At 39.7% G+C, this 23,531-nt stretch overlaps 1 protein-coding gene across 9 annotated transcripts in view; it reads right to left on the reverse strand.

Annotated features, from left to right (window-relative positions):
• Positions 1–23,531, reverse strand: part of MPDZ (multiple PDZ domain crumbs cell polarity complex component) — a 108,418-nt gene that overhangs the window by 50,771 nt on the left and 34,116 nt on the right. For 8 of the 9 annotated variants that reach the window (XM_068422394.1, XM_068422391.1, XM_068422390.1 and 5 more), the window contains exons 12-20: positions 23,340–23,429; positions 21,283–21,362; positions 19,905–20,051; positions 19,113–19,280; positions 17,510–17,695; positions 14,543–14,752; positions 10,080–10,238; positions 5,331–5,621; positions 4,309–4,423 (exon numbers count right to left, since the gene is read on the reverse strand). In XM_068422394.1, coding sequence (XP_068278495.1) covers positions 4,309–4,423; positions 5,331–5,621; positions 10,080–10,238; positions 14,543–14,752; positions 17,510–17,695; positions 19,113–19,280; positions 19,905–20,051; positions 21,283–21,362; positions 23,340–23,429 — 1,446 coding nt within the window. The remainder of the gene's footprint in view (positions 1–4,308; positions 4,424–5,330; positions 5,622–10,079; positions 10,239–14,542; positions 14,753–17,509; positions 17,696–19,112; positions 19,281–19,904; positions 20,052–21,282; positions 21,363–23,339; positions 23,430–23,531) is intronic. The other variant, XM_068422392.1, reaches the window with a different exon arrangement.

Consider the following 23,531-nt stretch of genomic DNA (forward strand, 5'->3'; position numbering starts at 1 on the left):
CCAGCAGCGCTCCTCTCCTAGTTGGCTCTTCTTAATAATTGTTGCTGTTGCTGTTGGAGTTATTCTCTTAACATGTTTTGGTTTTCCTATTCTAGGATGTTGTATCCGCCAGTTACGCTTGCGCTTTGACGCAAGGCACCAGAATCAGCGATACGCTTTACTTCGCATGACTTGAAGCATGGGGAGGGGGAAATGTAGGTAGATTAGGGTACGGCGACCGGAAAATCTCGAGCTGTAACGGAAGGTAGGCGTGGCAAAAGGAGCAGCATGTGCAAGTATCGCGCGAGTTCGTACGGGACAAGACGACTATATAAGGCTGTTGCGCAATTTAATAAACACCACTCGTTGCATCCTCACATTGGTGTCTGTGCTCAATGGCCCTAGGGTGCGGATAGCCTCAGGCCAGCCAGCAACCGAACGGAGCTTGCCGCAGACAAGCGGCAACACTACCTATGTCACAGCAGAACACTACTTCTCAATGTTTATACACACATTTAACTCCACTTTCTTTTCACTAATGGGAAATGAGACAGAGATGCTCTTCCCCTCCACCCAGTGGACTTCCGCTGTCTTAATACTGCCAAACTTGTTTTTATTCTTTTTTGTGCACTAACGTGGAAGCTTTCCTTCATTAACAAGATGAAGTCACTGAAGTAAGAGCACCTTATAGACGAATATCTATTGGAGGAGAAGGCAGATTACCCCACTATGTGTTCTCCTGGTTTTGCATGTAAACATCAGGCTAGCAAGCACTGGGAGTGCAGTTGTGTGTCTTGAAGCCCCTACCTTATTGTCCAGACTATGAGTGGAAGGAAGACGATAGCTACCTAGAGCAAAACCTCCAAGGATACTGACTATGAAAACAGTCTAACCATTTATACACAAACATGGCTACAGAAGACAGAGACTGAACACTTTACTCTGTGACCTTAAACCTTGGGAGACAGACTGGCTGAACGGAGTTTAGAAGGCAGCTATAAGCCCCAGGCCACCGAGACTCAGCCAACCATACACACATCTGCCTATATATCTGTCTCAGAGAAAATAATAAAATACTGTAACCATTTAAAGAACAACACTAATCCGGGTATTCACGTGTGCTTTTTAGGACTCCTTCCAGAAAATAAAAATCTCTTAATAGTGTTGGCTCCTCACACCCACTTGTAGTTGAGGTCAACATAGCTGTCTAAAGTATGAAGGTGGCCCTGACCAGCAAGGAACTGCCCAATAAGCTTCTCAGACACAGGAAGACATGTACCTCTCTACTTTGGTATGTGGAAGTCAAAGTTTATCTTTTGGAAAAACTGCAAAACCCCTCTCCATGATGGCACTTTATATTAAACTGATGAAAGAACATGGTGTTACCATTGATGAGAGATTTATATTTATGATTTGCCAGGTAATGATGTCAGCTGTGGTCAGGTGTAACTTAAATATGGGTGTGCAAGACTTGTGATACAGACACAAAATGCCACTGATTTACTGCCTTGCTATTAGAAAAAGTACAGGTAAACTGACTGTCACTTACCCCTTAGATTAGTAGTGTTACAATGTTGAGCACATCACAGACAGCATTTACAGGTGCCGTCCTAGGGTGATTCCCTCACATACTCCTTCCAACAACTATCTATTGACAGATCTGCTCACACAGGTTACTCAGTCAGATCTGAACATAAACACAACTCTGCAACAGACTAGTCTCCACCAGAATACAGGTGGTATGCACAGAAAAGCAAACTGCCAAGGAAACAGCTGAATTGTGGTTTGAAATTCTGAACCTAACTTTGCTGTTTGGTTAAGTCAGTAAAAAACAACAGTATTACTGAGGCCAGTGTAATAGCACTTTAGAAAAACATCACTCTCGGTTTCTATGCTGACATCCTCATTACAACAGATCTGCAAAGCTGATATCACACTTTGGAAAGCTACAGTTTCAGGTTAAAAACACAAATGCCACTGTCAAGTTGCCATATGAATCACACATGACAATGGCATTTCAGCTCTTCTTGCATATGGGTGCTCCATCGTCTTACCTTTTAAAAATCACAATCAAAAGGTTAGAGCTCCAGCTTTGGTTGGATTTGAACAGCTGTTGCAAGCTATGGGTGACACCATTTAAAACAAAAAAAAAAGTGCCAGTTCTCAACTGAAATCATTGATGCAGCTGCAGCTTTCAACATCATTCACTGCTCTTGATTTAGCTCCTTTTTGTAAAAATGAAAGTTAAAAGCAGTGCAGCCATGCGTGTAAATTGGTCACTGAGCCCAGGCAGCTTCCCAGGCCAGAGCACACACAGACTGGAAAAAAAAGACTACAGTCAAAAGCCAGGAGAAAGGGTTATTACATTCATACTATGTCTACACAAGAGGTCAGTCTTACTTTTCATGCATGTAATGTCTGCCAGCGTGCACCCTGCCCCAAGTTTGTATTTTTATGCCGTATTAACGCTTGACATGAAATTTGCTTTGTATGTTCATTGCACTTAAAATACTCGTAGACCTACATGAAAAACACTGCCCCAGTGAGTTAAGAGGTTACTGCAAATAAAACTTTTTTAACAAAATCCAAATGCCTGGAACTGCACTGTGACCTGCACTTTATACATCCTGGCAATGAGTCCAGTAAAGGCAGTAACTACCCAAGCACCCTATACCAGTGAAAGTCAAAACTTATACCCACATTAGCCTTGACTACAGCTTTATATTTTGGGGAGGCTGACTGTAAACCAGATCAGTTCCTGGTCCAGTTTGGAGGCTGGCTGTATCACAAAGGAGAAGGTGATACAGGGCAGACTGAGCGTCCAGCCATCAGAGGGCAGTTTATTCCAGGCAGAAGTGCCCAGCATCACAGCGCCCCATCCACCTCTGCATAGCAAGGGAGTCCTGAGTGGTGGCTGTTCATGAACGAGGGGCCCATGAGCTGCTTTCAGGGTGTTTTCTGTGAACAACCCACCTTAAAACATTTGCAGAATCACTGCAAACAGCCCATGCCCACACAAACTCCTGTCCTATCAACACCAGGGACTCTTCAATAACACGCAGTTGGCTGGAAGAAATGGCACCAGGAACCTTGACCAAAGCAAATGAACATACTGGCCACAAACAGGAGGGGAGCACCACTGCCTCCCACCACAAAGCCTTCCCGGCACTGGCTCTGGGAACTGGCCTGGGAGGATGCTATCCCCGTGCTCCCCCTCACACTGCCCAGGGCCACACCAGAAACCAGGAAAGGACACCAAAAAACGTTTCCATTTGTTGTTCTTGTTCACTCCAAAATGTGCCTCTAGTCAGTATGCTCAGGAAGTTGCAGATTGCAGAAATTTACAACTCTGAAATTCTCTACAAAATGATAGTATCGTTGAGCTAAAAATACTACCTATTAAATGTATCAATGATCTGATTTTCAGAAATACTGAGGCACATAATATACAAGTACAAACATGTAGCAAGAAAGTGAACACTTGTTTAGACCCTTTTGAGCATCCTTAAAAAGCATGATCACTTTGTGTTTTACATACTGTAGAGGTTTGGTTAAGTGAGAAGGGGCACGATCCTGTGTCACTGAGCAGTCTGAGCAACCCAGGCTTTGAGCAAGGGTTAAGCCCAGAGCTAGCGACCTTGGACTCCCCTTGCACGGTGCAGAACAAAGAACCCTGTGGTGCCTGCTTCGCGGGAAGCAAAACTACGTCCGGGAGGGGGGGCGGTCACGGCTCTGAATATGTAAACCTATGGACCAATCACAAGTGTGATCGGGGCGCGTGATTAACATATGCATAGTCTATATAACCACTGCTTTCTTTGTTAATAAACGAGAAGCTTCCATACTCACACTGAGATCGTGAAGTTTACTCCGGTCCGTTCCCCAGCACCCGCGAGCGCGCCTCCCCCGGTTTTCCCCTTACTACAACATACATTTGAAAGTCTAGCCTACAACTCTTTGACTAAAGTGTTTTTCTACAGCATTCCTTGGCTATATCTCATTTCTCTACTATATTATACAAATGTATAGACATTAAAAAACAGTGCATTAAAATTGTTCTGTTAACATTTAGGAATGACTAAATTCCTTTACAGGAAAAAAAAAAATTCTCTGTGAGAATGGATACTTTCCCTTTGTGTTCATGGTGACAGTACATGGATTCGCTGCCATCATAGTCAAACAGGGCAAGAGCAGTAAAGAATGAATATCCTATTATGCTTTCCCCATTACAAGGAAAATGTTTAGTCTTTACTAATAAAACAGGAAACATATAAGAAAAACAGAAAGCCGTGTTCCTGAACAGGTTACAAAAAATGTTAGCTACCTTACCTAGACTTGAATTGCCTTTTGCAATAGTGATAGTCTTCTCATACATGTTTTTGAATGAATTTGGGGTTGTGGAACTTTCCTCCAAAGATCTCTTTTCCATTAAAAGCACTTGATCCTAACACAAGGGAAAATAACATCAGTTCAGAATACTGAGATGAAAAATATGATCAGACATACTGACCTCAACTGATCTTACCTTATACAAAAGCTAGGCACATAATTAATACAGATTCCTTATACGGACATTGGAAAAGTTTTCAAACCAACATACATGAACGTTTCTGTTTTCATTCAGGTAATATAGCAAATCTACCACAAAGTATGCTTTTAATTTAGGGACATCAGTTACACTCTTAAAACTAGTGGGATGAATTCAAAGGCTCTCAGACCTGTTCACCACAGATGTCCGACAATCTGCCAGTGCTAAAGTAACAAATCTTGTAAGAAACTGCAGCTCTTTTAAGAATTTCTTAATAAATCACTGAATGGAAGAAAAAATAAACACATGTCACAGTGACTGTCATATAAAGAAATATTATGTTTGTACACTGTGGCATCACAGGCCATTTTGTGAGCTGAACTGCACAGGCTTGCACGAACCCCAGCGTGCAAGTCTTTCATACCACTCCCCCTTGGCTTCCAAGGTCTGGCTTCCAGCTGTGCACCTCCTCCTTGCGCCCATGCCTCTTCAGAGTTTAACAGGGGATAAGAAAAGCCTCTTGGCCTGCCCAGCGTTTACACTATGGTCCAGCAGTTCTACTGCTGTGAGGTATGAGCAGACTTTTATATTCCCCTGTATCGCCAGTCTCTGGAAGATGACTATCTTGACACCATAAATTATCTCTTGTTTTGGATAGGTCTAAATCCAGAAGTTTTGATGTGAGCTATCACATCTGATGGACATTTATAATCAAAGAACCATACATGGCTGTTGGCCAGTGTCAATTTCTGTAGGAGATGCTACAGTTTATATGGCCTTTCCGTAGGTTTTTTTAATTATTATTTAAAAAAAAAATCTTTACTTTTCCAGTGGGATCAAGCTGCATGGTAGTAGCACGGCTTGTACTTAGTGCAATTTCTGCTGTCGTCTGAGATCCAGTCCATGCTGTGGTGTTTTCACTTTCATTTTGGTTGATATCCGAAACATCCAGAGGCAGAAGGTCCTTCTTAGTAAAACCAGTTGCAGTTTCCAGGCTTTCATCCACTACAGACTTTTGCTCTCTCACTCTCTGATTCACATCCATGTTGTACAGATTCTTGTCAGATACATGGAAATCAGCTGCAGCATTTATACATTCCTCTCCAACAGAAGACTGTTAAACACAGGAGACAATGAACAATCACTGTTCTTTTGTAGTATAATTAAAAAGTACATTTCATGCTAAAACCTTAAACAGAAACTAATCTCACAGAATTAAAACATATTGGTTGTAACATCAGTGTCTTCAGTAGATCCCTACAGGCATTTTACTATAAAATTTACTTGATTCCTCAGACAGTTTCTTCTGTTTTAAAACACCAGAAATCAATGAAAACAAAGTTACTGCTGATGGCCAAATTGTAATTCAGTACTCATCAATAAATCTCCACTAACTTCAGCAAAGTAACATATACTCACATATTCTCAAACTAGATATAACTCCAGCAAGATATTAAAATTAAAGCATCCAATTGTCTTTCTCAAGTAGAAGATCTTTGCAAGACTAAGGTCTTTACTTTCAAAACAGTAAGCAAAGAACAGTTTCAAGCAGCTCAGACAATAAGCATGCAATCTCATAATCCATTTAAATGAGTAGAAACATATTTACACACACATATTCCCCCTTCCACACTAAGAGGGAAAAGTAAACACTTGGTCAAATCTCAGCAAAAAATGAGCATAGAGATTTCGAACTGTGACAACAATGAAATACAATGATGCAGTTACAGAAGCTTAGCAGTTAGTACTTATAGCAAGTGTATCAATTATGGTTGCAATACTAGAATTAAGTTCTCTACACAAAATTTGTTCAGACTTTCAAGATTCCAAGGTCCTGCATTTCAAATAAGCGATTTCAAGAATCACAACCTTCTGAAAAAAAAAATCTTTAAATATTCTCTATCTGAGCTTTCAAAATAAGTAATTTTAAAAACATGTAGAGGATTAGATATTGGAAAGATATATCAAGCACTTAGAGGTTGGACTTTGAGGCTCTATATCAATATTAGGGATTTTTTTCCAATGTGTAGTAAATGTAGCCACAAGAACATCTTCCTCTATCTGTCTTGGTTGTTATCCATTGGTCGTACTAATTCTTCTGTTCCTTTTTGCAAAAAGTTCAGAAAACATGTTTCCCAGGATACATCAAGGTGTGCAGTGTGGTCAATGTGCTGGAGGGAAGGGATGCCATCCAGAAGGACCTTGACAGGCTTGAGAGGTGGGCCTGTGTGAACCACATGAAGTTCAACAAGGCCAAGTGCAAGGTCCTGCATGTGGGTCAGGGCAATCTCAAGCACAAATACAGGCTGAGCAGAGAATGGATTGAGAGCAGCCCTGAGGAGAAGGACTTGGGGGTGATGGTTGACGAGAAGCTCAACATGACCTGGCAATGTGCGCTTGCAGCCCAGAAGGCCAACCGTATCCTGGGCTGTGTCAAAAGAAACATGGACAGCAGGTCGAGGGAGGTGATTCTGTACTGTGCCCAGCTCTGGGATCCCCAACATAAGAAAGACATGGATCAGTTGTAGTGAGACCAGAGAAGGGCCACAAAGATGATCAGAAGGCTGGAGCACCTCTCCTATGAAGACAGGCTGAGACAGCTGGGGCTCTTCAGCCTGGAGAAGGGTCCTGGGAGACCTTCTAGCAGCCTTCCAGTACCTGACGGGCATGTAGTGATAGGATGAGGGGGAATGGTTTTAAACTGAAAGAGGGTAGATTTAGATTAGATATTAGGAAGAAATTCTTTACTGTGAGGGTGGTGAGACACTGGAACAAGTTCCCCAGAGAAGCTGTGGATGCCTCCTCCTTGGAAGTGTTCAAGCCCAGATTGGATGGGGCTTTGAGCAACATGGTCTAGTGGAAAGGTGTCCCTGCCCATGGCAGGGGGGTTGGAACTAGATGATGTTTAAGGTCGCTTTCAACCCAAACCACTCTATGATTCTATGATTCAGTAATTTTGGGATATTTTGCATCATTTTGTATCAAGGACCTGGGTGTGTGGATCGACTGCCGGCCAAATATGAGCCAACAGTGTGCTCAGGTGGCCAAGAAGGCCAACATCATCCTGGCTTATATCAGAAATAGTGTGGCCAGTAGGACTAGGGAAGGGATCATCCCCCTGTACTCAGCACCGGTGAGGCTGCACCTCCAATACTGTGTTCAGTTTTGGGCCCCTCACTACAAGAAAGACATTGAGGTTCTGGAGAGAGTCCAGAGAAGGGCAACAAAGCTGGTGAAAGGTCTGGAGAACAAGTCTTATGAGGAGCGGCTGAGGGAACTGGGGTTGTTTAGCCTGGAGAAAAGAAGGCTGCAGGGAGACCTTTTTGCTCTCTACAACTACCTGAAAGGAGGTTGTAGAGAGGAGGGTGTTAGTCTCTTCTCCCAGGTAACAAGCAACAGGATGAGAGAAAATGGCCTCTAGTTGCAGCAGGGGAGGTTTAGACTGGGTATCAAGAAAAACTTCTTCATGGAAAGGGTTATCAAGCAGTGGCACAGGCTGCCCAGGGAAGTGGTTGAGTTATGATCCCTGGAGGTATTTAAAAGACGAGTAGATGTGGTGCTTAGGGACATGGTTTAGTGGTGGATTTGGTAGTGTTACGTTAATGGTTGGACTCAATGATCTTAAAGGTCCTTTCCAGCCAAACCGATTCTGTGATTCCGTCATTAGTTTTTGTCATCTTTCATGAAGTGCGTACATGCTTGCTCTGTCCCCAGACAATCATCCAAAAAGGTTCACCTCTAAATAATTGGTAACATCTGAGAAGATAATTGAGCAAGGCCTAAATACAACTAATCTGCACGATGTAATCAATGAAATAATTTCCTACCTTTTAGAGAACAGAACACCAGGACTACAATCTATTTAAATTATTTCATTAGGTTTAAAGAAAGCTGGGACATCTACTTTTAAGTCTGTTTTGTATCAATTTCCAAATCAGTAGTAACAAGACCCAGATCGTACTCAACATTTATTCCATATGCCATATATACATATTAAAGTTGCAGCATATGCCCAATTTTATTTATGTTTAACTTAAAAAAAAAGCCAATACTGTAATTTTGAAACACAAATTCAGGAATTTTCAACTACAGCAACATGTGGCCTCATTAAAGCATTTGCATTACTTTAAGTATTTTTTTTCACCACCTGCTTTAAAAGTGACACCAAAGGCATTCAGAACCTGCCAAGTGCCCTGCAGTCAGAAATAGCTGAAATACTTCTGCATTCCTCATAGCATCTAATAGCAATTTTTTAATTTTTACTGCATTTCACGTGCTTCAAAAGTCTTCTGAACAGATTTTCTCGCTATGTTTACTTCGTGAAGTCACTCATAACTGCAGAGTATAAAATGTTACTTGATGAGAACTTAATACTCACTTCATACTTGTGCACAGAAAGGAACACTGAAAAATCAGGACCATAATCTTTAAAAAAAACACGTAAATAAAAGCCATCTTTAAGTCAATGCTGAAAATAACTTAAGACTTTCTAGAGCCTCAGCATGATATACAATGTAAATCTGGTCTCTATCTCATAAAATACTTCTCAGCATGCAAAATGCATAATCCGTTTAAGTAATGATTACAGAATTAAACAATGCAATCTGTCCTACTGGCACAGCAGAGATGTGCTCTTCTGTGGATTAGGAGAAACCATTAGAAGATTAATTTAGCTTTCCAACCAGTACTTCGTAAGGGCTGAACATATTCCACAAGGGCTAAAAGGAGTTACTGCAGCTCAGGTGTGGAGGAAAAAGCAGCAGCGACTCCATTCAAGACCACAGACTGCAAACCTTGGAAGAAATCCCTACAATGTTGCTTTCAAAGATGACTGCTAGAAGAAATTGGTTGGAAGACCCTGGATTATCGAAATAAATGTAGAGATTGCCAAGAAAAAGGAGCATGAAAAACCAGGGAGGGAAACAAAACACCAACTCTAATACAAACAATCAAGCTGTTATGGGTATGTGACCAGCAAGAATAAAGACACTGATCTTTGCAATACTCTTAAAGAACTTATCTTCATTTACTGACTTTAAATAGAATTATTGGTAATCAGAGGTTTGGTATTTTTTTAAAAGATTTACTTTTAATTACAGTATCATTATAAACGTTTAATTCAAGAACACAGTAAATGAATTAGCAAACATACTAACTATGAAGAATAAAAGCATTGCTTAGGACGAAAACTTACTCTTGCTTTTCAATACCTAGAACACTGTACAATAATGCAGTTATTTTGTGTTACCACTCTTTACTATGCTCTGAAATAATAATAATTAAGTTTTTGTAGCAGACTTACCACAGCTTTAACACTACAAACATCTCACCATACTTCAGATTATCTGGCTATAGAAAACATAAATCCAAGCTTTCAACCTTCTAGCTGCCTCCCCTCTTCAACACAGATGTCTGAAAGACACCAGCACTACCCTAAACAAAACCGCACTTTAATCTAGTAACAAATAGCGCAGTTTGAACCAGGATGACATAAAACATTTGCATCTAATAATACAGACTTTTTACACTTGTAATCAAAGTTTGTCACGAATAAAGCCATTCTCCTTTTTACCTTGGGAGTTGACAATGGAAGAGAGAAGCTGTAGTTCAGCTCACCACTACAGTCAGTGCCATGCAGAGCTATCATTGAAGCCTGGAAGACATCACTCTCTAGAGAATACTGTGATTCAAGTGTGGACTCATCCGCCAGATCTGCCTCCCCGGAATCCACCTAACAACAAAAGCAATTCAATCAGCCAAGCTACCTGTTACCTTCACACCACACCATAAGCCCCGAACACATGCACCTCAGCTGCTACATACTGACTGACACTTTCCTTCTTTTTTTTCCCCTCTCCATGTTTTACATTGCATTTATATTTGCACAGCATAGTAAGAAAAACTTCTGCTTCCAGTTACAATTCATGTTACTACATCTTCAGAGGTTGCAAAGAATACCTGAAGTAAAGTAAGAGTCTCAACTAGAATGAGTTGCAGGGCTGAGGCAGGCTGATGCCTGTTAATGGAAGTACGAGGTGTAAGGAAAATTCTGCTGTACTACCTGGCATCAAAATTTTGATTTGTTTAGGGTTTTTTTCTTTTTTAATTTTCTTTTACAAGAATTGGCACTGAAAAAATTATGAGCTTCACTTAGTGCCTCCTGTCAGGAATGTTCCTTCCACTCAACTTCATAGGTTCGGTTGTTTTTAAAAAATAATCTCATGGAAACTGGAATGCTTTCCAATGCATTTATGAGAAACATTTATGATATGATTTTTATGATTTCCAAATATTTTACATTTGACAACAGGATTAATATGGACAATACTCCTAATATGAGAAATAAAATTTTAAAAAGACTTCCAGACATGGACGTGGGCAGTATTTTTTGCCGTTTTTTTTCTTAAATGAATTATAATTTTTTTCATATACTTTCAAATACTAGACTAAAATTAAGTCATAAAAGACTTAGCTTGTGGTGCTTCACATACTACACTTTGCCTATAATTTGATCTCCCCTGGCAGAGCTCAAGAAAGCAGGGTACGCTAACAAAAATGATCAGTGAGTTCAGAGCCACGACCATATCATAAAGTTGTATGAAGCACCCAAGTGCACTCATCTGCAGAGATGGGATCTAAGTGTTGCTTTTCAGCCTCTGTGGTTAATCATACTATGAATTCATTATGTCAGGTTTACAGCAGCAACAGCAACATCAGATTCACAACAGCAACAGCAACAATCTGCAGTGATTCATCACATTGATTCCTTTTTGGGGTATAAATGATCCATTTTTTATTGTCTCAACACTTAAGAGATAATTCAAACTGCTCCTTTGGTGTAACTTACTCTCACAGCACCTTCTGGAAAATGCAGACTAGCGTTACCAAAGCTATGCCTTAAAAAAATGATTGTGAAAAACGGGGACAGATCTGTAGAATCTGAGTGTAGATTTATCTACACTCAGTGTAGATAGACATTTATACTACATCAGATAATAGTATCTTATGAGTGTACTCTGCAAACACATCTTCAACTGGGTGACTGCACAGTCAATTTCATATTTTGCACATTCAATTAGACAGCTGACAGAACTGACAATTTAACCATATTACTATCTGCAAAACATTTTCATTGTTCTTTCACAATTTTCATTTTTTTGTATGAATCACAGATAGAAGTCAAATTTTTAAATACTTAAGTTTTAATCTGATCTTTTCAACGTATCTTTAATTAAAGGATATTTACAATATAAAACCTGGCTTCTTCATACTTCTTCTCAATGAAGAATAAGGCAAATCCTATTATCTAACTATTGTACCAAGGCAATAAACTGCAGAAGTCAGTCTTGTTTAAAAGCAAGTTATTAAAACCAGCTTGTCAATTGCAAATGTGAAAAAATAGCACACATACTGGAATCAGTAATTCAGAGATTTTTGCCTTTAAAGAATCCATTTCAGGTTTCTGTTTGGTTTTCGCTTTTTTCTAATGAATTAAGTTATGGTGTTTAGTAGAAACTGCTTCCCTACTCACTTCCCCAGAAAATGAGGGCCAAATAGCTTCAATATCAGGCCCGGATCAGTACAAATAACCACAAGAACACACACTCAGAATATATTTATATTCTGGTTTTGGGGTTTTTGGGGTTTTGGGGTTTTTTTGGTTTCTCGTAGAGTCCTATTGCCTTTGTCTTTTTTATCTGAGTTCTTATTGGTACCTTCTGGTCTATGTAAGGCACTGAATGCTCTGGTAAGCTGCACTGGTCGTACAAGTGAACACCTTTTGACCTTGCAAATCTCGTCATCACTGATTGACGCTGAATCTAAAGAATACTATCAGAAGCAAGCGTTGGCAGCTTTTGAAGAGAGACAGCATTCTTTTTAAGGCTGGCTTACATGCAAAAGGAAAGTTCCAAAAACTTTTCGAGGTAGAGACATGATGTATTACGATACATAGGCAAAGAGATTTATTTACAAAGTAAGCACAAGAACATTTCTCTGCACAAGGTGAGATTTTCAAAAGGATACTCAGTGAATGCAAGAAGGGGGTTGCCATGCACTTTTGAAAATCTCAGTAAAATACTTCTTTATTTTCCCCAGAAACTAACATATCATAGGCCAGATTCACAGCTCATGCAAACAGCCAAAACCTCCAGATGCCAGCTTCTACCATGTGGGGATCCACTCCAACTCTGGTGGATGAGTAATGTGGCAACAGTAAACACAAAAAAATAATCATGAACAGTGACAAAGCAACCCCCTCCATTACAAAATGCAAAGACTTCAGAAATCTTTGGTAAGTTGGGCCACTAACCAGAGCCAGCTCAGCACGGAAGAGGGCTGCATCAGCTGGCCCCTCCTCAAGGGACTGGGCAGTGTAGAAAAAGCAATCTTCCTTAGCAGAGACACAGCCCTCCTCTGGTGAAAGCTGCAGAAAGAACGAAGCTCCGAGTTGGATGAGTGGCCAGGACACAGGGTGTGCAGCGCACATTATGTGTGGGGGTTTAGAGAGGCAAATGAATTCCAAATGCAGCAAAGAGTTCATTTCAATCACAGTCACAGTGCTGGGTAGGTAAAGAGACAATTTTTTTTTTAATTGACTTGAACTGATCCAGCTTCATGTCTCATTCTACAACCTCAAGTAATAAAAAAGGCCTATCCAGCTATACCACAGAGCCCACAGCTTAGTCTAAACTAATTTTCAGTTTCTGGTCTTATTAGACATATACTAAAACTGCCATTAGAGCTGCTGCCCGGGAAAGAGCCTAACAGCAGAGACCTTTACAGCCTTGCTAGCCGCAGAGTAATCTTGTCAGCAGGCAGGAAGACTGCATCCACTGTCCGTATTTTAAGATTGTGTCTGCCGGGTGGAATAGCCTCAAGAGGACAAAACATAATTCTGACTACAAACCGGTAGCTTTTTCCAACATAATTTGATGCTAGGTGCATTCATCCAGTACTGCAAAGAAGTACTTTCACAATGTTTAATTAACTGGTGAGCAAAATAGGTGAAATATTAAAGTGCAAATGCTGGATGTTTACAAAATGCTGGAAACAGAAACAAAACCCCCACGCATTTTCTCTTTTAGAGCGACATCTTCTTAAGTAAGACACTTGCAAGACATTTCAGTGTGTAACACAGTCTCTGCTATAAAAAACAAATTTAACAAAGCAAGTTTAAAAATTACCCTCTTACTATGAAAAGGAAAGTTTCTAGTACCTTAAACATCAGCTATTCCTTCACACCCTCTCCAAAAAGATCCGCTAAGAATGAAAATTTGGTATCTGCATCCACAAGGATTCCAAGATTATCATTTCATGAAAAGCAAAAATGAACCCCAAATATTGCACTTGGGCTTACAAATATAGTGAAAGGTATCTTCTTTGTATGTATAAACCAATGCTGTTATAGTGATTTGAATTTAACACACCAGGGACACTAGTCCACTAGCATCCTTACTGACACACTATCTCGGTAACCCTAGATCTCCTTCCACCTCATTCTTCTAATTGTTACAGATTGCCTTCTAAAATCAAACATGAAATTATTTATGGCTATACTAAAATCACCAGTTTGAGGTATATGAACTGAAGACTACTCACCATTCTTTAAAAATAAAGTGCGTAGTCTAAATTCAAAGACTGCGTATATACTATATGTTGCAAAGCAAAGGCATAAGCAAATTCCAGGCAAACCACAAAAAATTTACTTTATGTCATCACCTCACACATTCAGAGAATCTTGTAAAGTCTACAAAAATATGCATAGCAACTTGCAGCCCTGGAAGACTGTGCTGTTCACAAAATGTTTCGCTGTTTTCTCAGCTGCAAGACAGGTGTGCTAGGTCCTGCAATCACAACACCAGTCATACACTACACAGGCCACTCCTAAATGCAAGGAGATATGGGAATCTGGTTTTGGATGTTTTGAGCCACCCAGCTGTATCCCAAAGCACACAAAGCGTATGCAGAAGTCAGGATCATGATGTACCAGCTTAAGTTACGTGAAAAGTACCCATTAAATTCCCAAATCCTTACAGGCAGTGGTTTGGCAACTCCTATTTTAACTGTTCCTGCTGGGGCTCCTTTCAGTGCTTGTACTGCTTCCTCCAGGCTGCCATTTTCCAAGTGGATATCGTTGACAAACATAAGCCGATCTCCAGGAAGAAGTCTGCCATCTTGCTCAGCCACACCCCCAGGAACTAATGAGCGAATCACAATTACAGTGTTTGCTGGATCAACAGGATCCTAATTAAATGAAAGGAAGAAAAACATTTCATTTTATTTCCTCTTTTATGTCTTGAGAGGATAATTTTTATGCAGAGTTGGGTTACTGAAGAAGCTGGAGCTCTGCTCCAGATGAACCCTCAGCAGGAACATACCCTCCTGTCCATACTGCCCACACATTTAGACTTCCACCTATTCTTAATTCTTAAGTGTGAAAATTATTACTCCTTTCCAGGTGACGTGCCATCATATACCTCCAGTATAAAATACTGCTAAATTGCAGAGTGCTGTTAGTACTGTAATGAGTAATTACACACCAGAAATTCAAATACTTCCTATTGCAATGACAGCGTTGCAGACTTCATCCTCCCATACACTCAGTGGTTTAGGAATACAGCTGAGCAGTGCAGGCTGGGGCAAAGTTAACAGGCACACTCTGGCAGAACAAAGGCCTTATTTTCAATAACTGTCTTGTACTTCATGGCAGCCAATCTTGCTCAGCTGAGAAAGCACTTTTTAAGAGGCGAGTCCTTGTGCACACCTAATTAAACACTTTATGGGAGACAGGAACGTACCAATACAGCACTCTAATCAACAAGACACAACAAAGTGGTGTTTGCTTTTAAAAAAGAAAACTGCTTTGAAGTCCCCATCCTTCAATGCACTGATTTTTATAAAAACGCTAGCATCTAATACTCAGAACAGGAACCTATGATCCTGTTATAATTATCACAGGTGCACATATTTGCATGGTTCTTATCGAATTACATTCACACGGAACATCATTACATGTTAGTACTTCCAACCTATGGCAATTCAGTTGAGTGCATGCACAGAAGAAAAAGGAGAAATGTAATAATGTACCACCTTTACTGATAGCAAAAGGAAGAGAAAAGAAAACATCTACAAACTGGCATGCAACCGTAACAAGTTTCCAGGTCAACATGTACATCTGAAATCATGGGCACCATCAAGGCAGTACCCAAAACCACAGGACTCAGAAACTGACGAAAGCTAGTGTGAGAGAGAGGCATTGAGGGACGGAAGGAGGGAAGGACACCAAGACGACCCTTAACACTTCATGGCAGTTAATGCAGTAAGAAGAATGCCATGGAACAATAGAACACTTCACAAGTGGAAATACAACTAGCATTACTGGAGATAGTGCTTAAGCCTGAATGCTGACATCTTCCTCACTATTTTAACAACAAGTATTTACACTGTCACTTCAGATGACACTGCATGACACATTTATTGAAAAAAATCACCTCTCTAGTGTATGTGATAGTCTTCCCTGGGGTAAGAAATTACGTAGACTTTTCTACAGGCCTGCCATTGTATAAAACATGAGGAGTGTATTAGTATGAACATAACTGTCCTTAATTTTAGTCACTGTTCATTGAAAATTAATTGAAAATTTGATGGAAACAGCAAAATACAAAGGTAAGTCTCACTGTAAACTTATTGTTCACAGTCTTAGATGAAAGCAGAAACTTCTGTGACAAAATGAAATGTTTTAACCACATCTCAAAGGACAAATCACAAATATCATAACATCAAAAAAAAAGTTAAGTTTCAGAAAGCTGACTATAGCTGTAGGATTCAATCAAACTCACATTTGCAAAATATATAAAACAATTTAAGGTACTTCCCACAACCCTTCAGTATAACCATCCATAAACAAAATTCAGTAACTAACCACATAGGCAACCACCATTAGTGCCAACGCTTCACAAGAGGCTGAAGCAAAAATGTGCTTTACTTCATGCTGACGTGGACTCCAAACACTCAGGCTCAGCTATCGTGTCTCACTGCAGAGCATCATGAGTAACACATTAAAGGGTAATCACTATTTCATAAAGCAGATACTTGACTATGCCTTTATCCTTCAGATTATTAAACTACACTGATCTTCACCTTTATCAGTGTGCCAATGCAAAATATTGCTGAGGTACATATTAATTCTAAGCAGTGCCCTGTGGGTATAATTGCCAACTGGAAGTGAGCTCCAGATGCAAATGTATATACTCAGGGACAACACCCAGCAAAGAGCTGGTAGAAGACCAGGTCCTGTGACATCACCAAACAGCTGGGCAAAAGCCTATGCTGACTGCAGGGAGAAATCACTTGACTTTGAACAGATTAAAAATTATCCACTGTGACAACTGGGAACAAGAGGAACATTTGTTCTGTGATCCTGACCAAGTGCAGGCAGGAGACAGGCACTGAGCTGTTCATCAGGACACACCAAGAATTACAGCTTGAGATACCCAAGAATTCTTAAGTCAAACACAAAATGAATGGTGGGTTTAGGCATGTCCTGGACAGACAGCAGCTAAGCAATGAGTTCAGAATTGCAGTTCTGGATTTTAGTAAATCCTGCTTTAAGCACCTACGTCCTTTATTGGATCTTGCCCTAAGCACCTCACTATAGGTGCAAAATACATGGCTAAATGCCTGAATATTCTGACTACATCATTCATTGCCCCTGGGATACCAGCAGATGAGCTTCTTGAAGACCCCAGTATATTACGGTTTATCTATTTTTTTCTGGACCAGTATTACCGTTACCATTAGAACCTGTACTCTTAATATGGTAAGAGGAATAAGTAAGGTAGCTACTGGGATGCCCACCAGTAGTGACATCCATTTAGCTTTACTGTATTGCTTGGTTTACATTAACATTTACCCTTAAAATATGTATTTAGATCATATTGGGAGATCCAAACAATGCAAAATGTTTTGTCCTCTACTCAAACAAAGGAGTGCAGAAGTTACCTGGTAGTCCAATATGCTAAATCCAAGTCCCATACTCCCTTTCTCCAGCTCAATGTGCTGTACTTCTGTTTCCCACATCGCCAAAGATGAGCTTTGCACCTCTTCCTTACTCTGACCCTCGTCAGCTATCTCCAAAGCTGTTCCCTCTGTGTCCGAGGAGCCAATGAATCCAAGTTCTATGTGAGCCTGAGAAAAACAGTGAATGTTCATCAATAAAATGTAAATGTTCGTGAATCTGCAGGACAAAACTCTGTTCATGAAGAACAAGATAAAAACACAGAGAGAGTGCAAGCACTCAGCAGAGTTATCAAGTCCGACAAACCTAGCACAAAATTCACATACCCTTGTAACAAAATAGCTATGCTGCAAGCATACAAAAGTACTCACTGGAAAAAATATTTACAAAATGGAATTTCTGTCAAACTAAAAACTTCCGAAAACTTCATTAGTACATGTATTCAAATAGTCTGGAAAAAATTCAAAAGTCTGGAAAAAGGGAGGCTCAGGGGAGACCTTATTGCTCTCTACAACTACCTGAAAGGAGGTTGTAGCAAGGTGAGTGTCGCTCTCTTTTCCCAAGTAAGAAGCAATAGGATGAAAGGAAATGGCCTCAAGTTGTGCCAGGGGAGGTTTAGACTGGATATCAGGAAAAATTTCTTCACCTAAAGGGTTATCAAGCATTGGAACAGGCTGCCCAGGGACGTGGTTGAGTCACCATCCCTGGAGGTATTTAAAAGACATGTAGATGTGGTGCTTAGGGACATGGTTCAGTGGTGGACTTGGCAGTGTTAGGCTAACGGCTGGACTTGATGATCTCAAAGGTCTTTCCAAACGAAATGATTCTATGATTCTATGTGTGTAGTGTTTTGGTTTCTTGGGTTTATTTTAAACACCAAGCACTTTTTTTTAATTTACAGGAAATATCCGTTACTAACCTGTATGTCTAAAAATATGCCTTGATTTAAACATAGTAGCATATATAGGAATCAGAATATTTAAAAAAAGAAAATAGACACACAGACATACGTACACACACATATATATTTTCTCTTCCCTTGATTTCATAGAAAAGCTTGGCAACAATAAGCTAAATTTGGTGCCTTGCCCAGAACTTGGAATTATCTGTGTCTCTTTTCATACAAATGCTATTGCTTTGTATACCATACAGCAGACCATTCCTTGATGTTTAGTACATCAGGCTGCCCAGACCTTTGCACTTATGAGTGACAGAAGTGTGTCTGCCAGTGAATGCACATGCAGTTCTGCACAACACAAACCCAGAAAGTTCAAAACTAGATTACATATATTCAGATTCTAAAGAACACACAGTTCAGTCTGCCATGCCCCCATGGCCCACCTGCAGAACAGAAGTTAAGTACTTGAGTAGATAGACTTGCATCCCAGAATATTTCTGCCCATGACCTACCAGGATTGACATCTGGTGGACTTAAAGTACGGTTGATAAACATAATTTGCCTTTTTCTATTTATCTGGTTCCAAGTCCTAAAATACTAAAACATATTTCTAATCTTGTACAAGAACTTTACGTGTTTTTTCTCAAGGAAATGGTCATTTCCTCAGGGATTTTTTTAAGACAAAATACCTTTTCTGTGAGTTGAACCTCAGATAGACTTAGACTCTCCAGTACTTCTGGGTGAGCAATGGGGGGAGCTACCGGACGACAGCATACCATTGTCACCTTAATAGGCAGTTCCTTCAAGATATTGACCACATCCTTGTGGTTTTCTCCAAGCAAAGAGATCTCATTCACCTCAATAAATAAAGAACACACAGTGTTTAGAAGTACAATGAACAAAAATGCATTAAAAAAAAGCCCAACCTGCTAATCACCTGATTTAAAAAAAAACACGACAAAAAACCCCACGCTAATGGACATTGTCAGCCCTTCATTTCCACTCAATTTGGTGCTCAGAATCAGCACCAAGATAAGTTTTGAACTGAATGGGTAGTCTCATGAACTGTGTGACGCCACCCTACAAGCATCACATACTCTGTCACTTCATGTTTCTTGCATTCATGTGAACCAAATTCACATTTTAATTCTAAGAAAATTATTTATCAAAGTAAACACATAATTAGTCCCTTCACTGTATAGGGATACTCCTATTAAACCTTAATGCTTTTGCTAGGTGCTCTTTTTTTGTGACCTTGAACCATATGTGAAAAATCAGCTATCAGCGGAGAAATGCATGTGAGCATATGCACTCACATAAACATACGTAAGTACATATGAAGTGACTGCTCAAGCACTTCCAATTACCGCTGGTATGCAGTTAGATATGCTACATTCCCAAAGTAATAACCTGTATGAAGCAAGTCACTGCTCAAAAATCTTACTGAATGCAGACTAAGATAAAGTAATATCTTTTCTTACTTCCAGCAGCTCATCTCCACTGAACAGCTTGCCACTTCGTCCAACTGGCCCCTCCGGTAAGACAGATCTGATGAAATGATGTGCCGCTGTAGCTTCAAGGCTTATCCCTAACCCACTGCTTTCACTAAATTTTTTAACCACAGCCACCTAAAATAAGATTAAGAATGGTTACTTTTCACATATTTACAGCTGTACCTGTTACTTTCCCTTTCAATTTACATACAATGAGGTAAATATTCCAGAAGAGAGAAACCAGAAATACTGTCATGTGTAAAGACTTTTTTAGACTGCAAAAGCATCCAAAGTTACTAGCTTAGGTTTTTCAACAACACTGAGAGAAATAAAAACTGCAGCTTAAAAGAAAGAATCTAACTTTAACTTCCCAGTAAGATGAAAAGCATTGAGAAGGACAAACAGATACCAGACAAAACCTAATATCTTCCGGCCACATGTAGTGAAAGTTACACAATCACAAAATAGACTATTCTGGAAAGGAAACTACTGTTATGGATTCACACAGTGTTACCCAGGAACCACAACAGACCTGTCTGGAGTAACATGACTATGTTGCCCCATACACGCGGACAGAAAGTCAGCATCACAGACCTTCTCTTTGACCTGCCTTTATGTGGTGCTTCAGACTCTTACGGAAAAATAACAAGAAAAGCCCCTTAAGCACAGAAACCGAAACACAGCCCAATCCAATATGACCTATGCCAGATGGGGAAGAGGGTCTTGCGCTGCGTTTGTGTAAAAATGTGACAAATGCTTGGATCAGGGGTCAGGTAAAAAATGAAATTTTGATCACATACCACTTCAGCATAAACAAGTGGGAACTGTGTATGATAACAATATACCTAATAACACATACTTTTGCAGAGACTACTGCTCTGGCGTATAATTTTGAAATAAAGTCCTAAACTCAGATACTGCTTTTCAACTGTATCTATAGCAAACGTCCTATGCATTATTTAGATCATCACATCAAATAATTAATTCAGTACACAGAATGGTTAGGACATTTCAAGCACTAGATTCAAATTCTGGCTAATGAAGGGAGCTTTGAAGTTCACCTTAAGTATTTTTTCCTCTAATACACATCTATCTTTTGAAGCTAGGAAATCCATGAAACAATACTCATAGGCACAGTAACCTAAGAAGTCTGTATTGATTTTGCTAAAATCAATACAGAAAAACATATACCTATATTCAAAATTTATAATCAAAGTAAAATACCTCAACAGATTAAGGAGCATATGTATGATCTTTAGAAATAGAGGAACAAATTCAATACAAACATATTTGTATCTGTATGTTAGCAACATAATAGGTGGACAGATCAAAGGGCATTTAGTAATAGTAATCAAAGTTTACCTACCACTATTTCATAATTCGAACCCACAATCCTCTGCCACTTTGTCTTTGTAGCGGCTTCTTCTGTAGTAGTTAGCTGGAAATCTAAAAGGTATGTCTAAGATTACTGTGACAAAAAGTAAAATGTCTTTTCTATTCCTGTAACTGATAAGTATATGGATGATGCAAGACTACACAACCATTCCCGTGATGCCAGAACTCTCATAAATATGACTAAAAGCTTGACATGTTTTGTTCCACCAGGCTTGGGTTTACCAAAGGAAAAACTTGCAAAACAGTGTTAGATCCCACCCCTGCAAAACTAACTGTATTTTGAAAGACATGAAGTTCAGTCAAAAAGTTTGGTGTGAATGTCTGGGAAGAAAAGACACATATTTAAACTATCCTCAGTGCTGAGTGAATTTAATGCAACTTTACAAGAGAACGGACACAAAGCAAATGAAAACGTTATATGTATGCCTCAGGCATTTATCAAACCAGATTGTATGTGGGCTGATCAGATTGATTCAAGGGGATGGCCAAAGTACTTACATATACTTACATATCTGATACTACATACTGATCCTTTTGGACAGACCAAGGAAAGTTTTCAAACAAAATCTGGAGGTTTTGTACTTTCAAAACTATGAACACAACTGTAAAAGATTTTTTGAAACTGTAGGTCCTAGAAGGCAGTGAGAGAACTCAAGTCCTAGCTCTTTTTTTTTTTTTTGTTAGATTCACATACGTGCACACATACAATGAGAAATAATTCTAACACCTGAAGAGCAGAAATGAAACGGGAAGGAAGGGAGGGGAGAAAAGCAATGATGCTGTGAAAAATACAATGACAGGGTAGGCAGCAAACTGCAGCAACTCTTAACTTGACTGAAAGTTTATCTGCAGGCTAAAAAAACAAAAGAAATGCTTTCCTCCTGCTTATTTTTCCTTCATTCACACTGTTTAGATTCTAGGGCAGGTAACAATAAAAAGCAGTATTTCGATACAACAGTCAGCAAACACAGCAGTTTTAACAAGACCCTTCATATTCAAGGTCCATGATCTGTGCTGTGCCTACAGTTAAGTATCAAAATAAACTCTTCAGATCTAAATGTTCCTCAGAGGCTAGAATCTTCATTGCAAGATTAAGTTCCCAACTCCCCTGACTTTTAGTAAGAATTCAAAGTGAGCAGCAGCCTCAGACAGTGTTTTAAACCTAGTCTTTGCTCACAAACATCACTAAAGCCAGGTGTTGTGTGGCATTCAAATACGACAACACTTTCCCCAAAGCAGAGACCTTGAAGTATCTGAAGGAAAGATGTTAAAAATAAATTCTTCAGCTATCCAGGATAATGCAAAGCATGAGTTAGGAAAAGATACATATTACAGAACTCATATGGGTGATGCTTTTCAGTTCCCCTCTAGCTCTGGAAGCAGGAAAATGTTAGAAAATACATCAAGTGCTGTCTGAGTCTGGAAAACATATCATCATATAGGACTTCTGAAATGCAGCACAGTGTCGTAACAGCTCAAGACAGAAAGGAAAATACCCACTAGAAAATCAGAATTTCCACAAAGACTATGGGAAACATCAGAGCATATCAGTGCACCAGAACTGACTGAATTTCAAACATTATCAGAGAACACACTGAAATGAATGCAAGCTCAGGAATTTGTGCAAAGTAAGTTTATCAGAAGAGGCAGAAGTCCTGAAACTGCAGCTGGGCAGCTGCAGGCAGCTAGAAAGATACGGCATATTGGGGAATGAGGAGGGAAAAAGTTTAATACACAACTAGACTAAAAGGAGTAGAAATACAAAACTAGACTAAAAAGAGGGCTGAGCATGTAGCAAAAGCAGACTGCTTCATGTGACATCTTTGACATAATTACTTTCAGAGACATACAGTATTCAGTGATCTTACACCACTCAGGAGTCATGCTTACATGTATGATTACTATCACTTTCTAGCTGTACCTCAGCTACACAGCACACAGGAGATGGAAAGGCACGCAAAACACCTGATCTTTGTCTAAGCACACTCAAGTGCATTTTCACAAAATAAAATATTAAACATTGTGAACCTGTTTCCTGTTGTTTCCTGTCCTCTCCAATATTTACCACACTGGCACTGCATGGCAGTGATGGGGATCCCTGTTCTGTTTCGCTGTTATCTGGAAAAAGAAGAGGAGGCCTTGTCAGCTGTTTTAAGTGCTGCAATATTCACCAAGTTCACAGGCATGCCTCAGGGCACCGATCCTCTCTCTTCTGCTGGA

The sequence above is a fragment of the Nyctibius grandis genome, chromosome Z, assembly GCF_013368605.1.
Source record: "Nyctibius grandis isolate bNycGra1 chromosome Z, bNycGra1.pri, whole genome shotgun sequence".
NCBI lineage: Eukaryota > Metazoa > Chordata > Aves > Nyctibiiformes > Nyctibiidae > Nyctibius > Nyctibius grandis.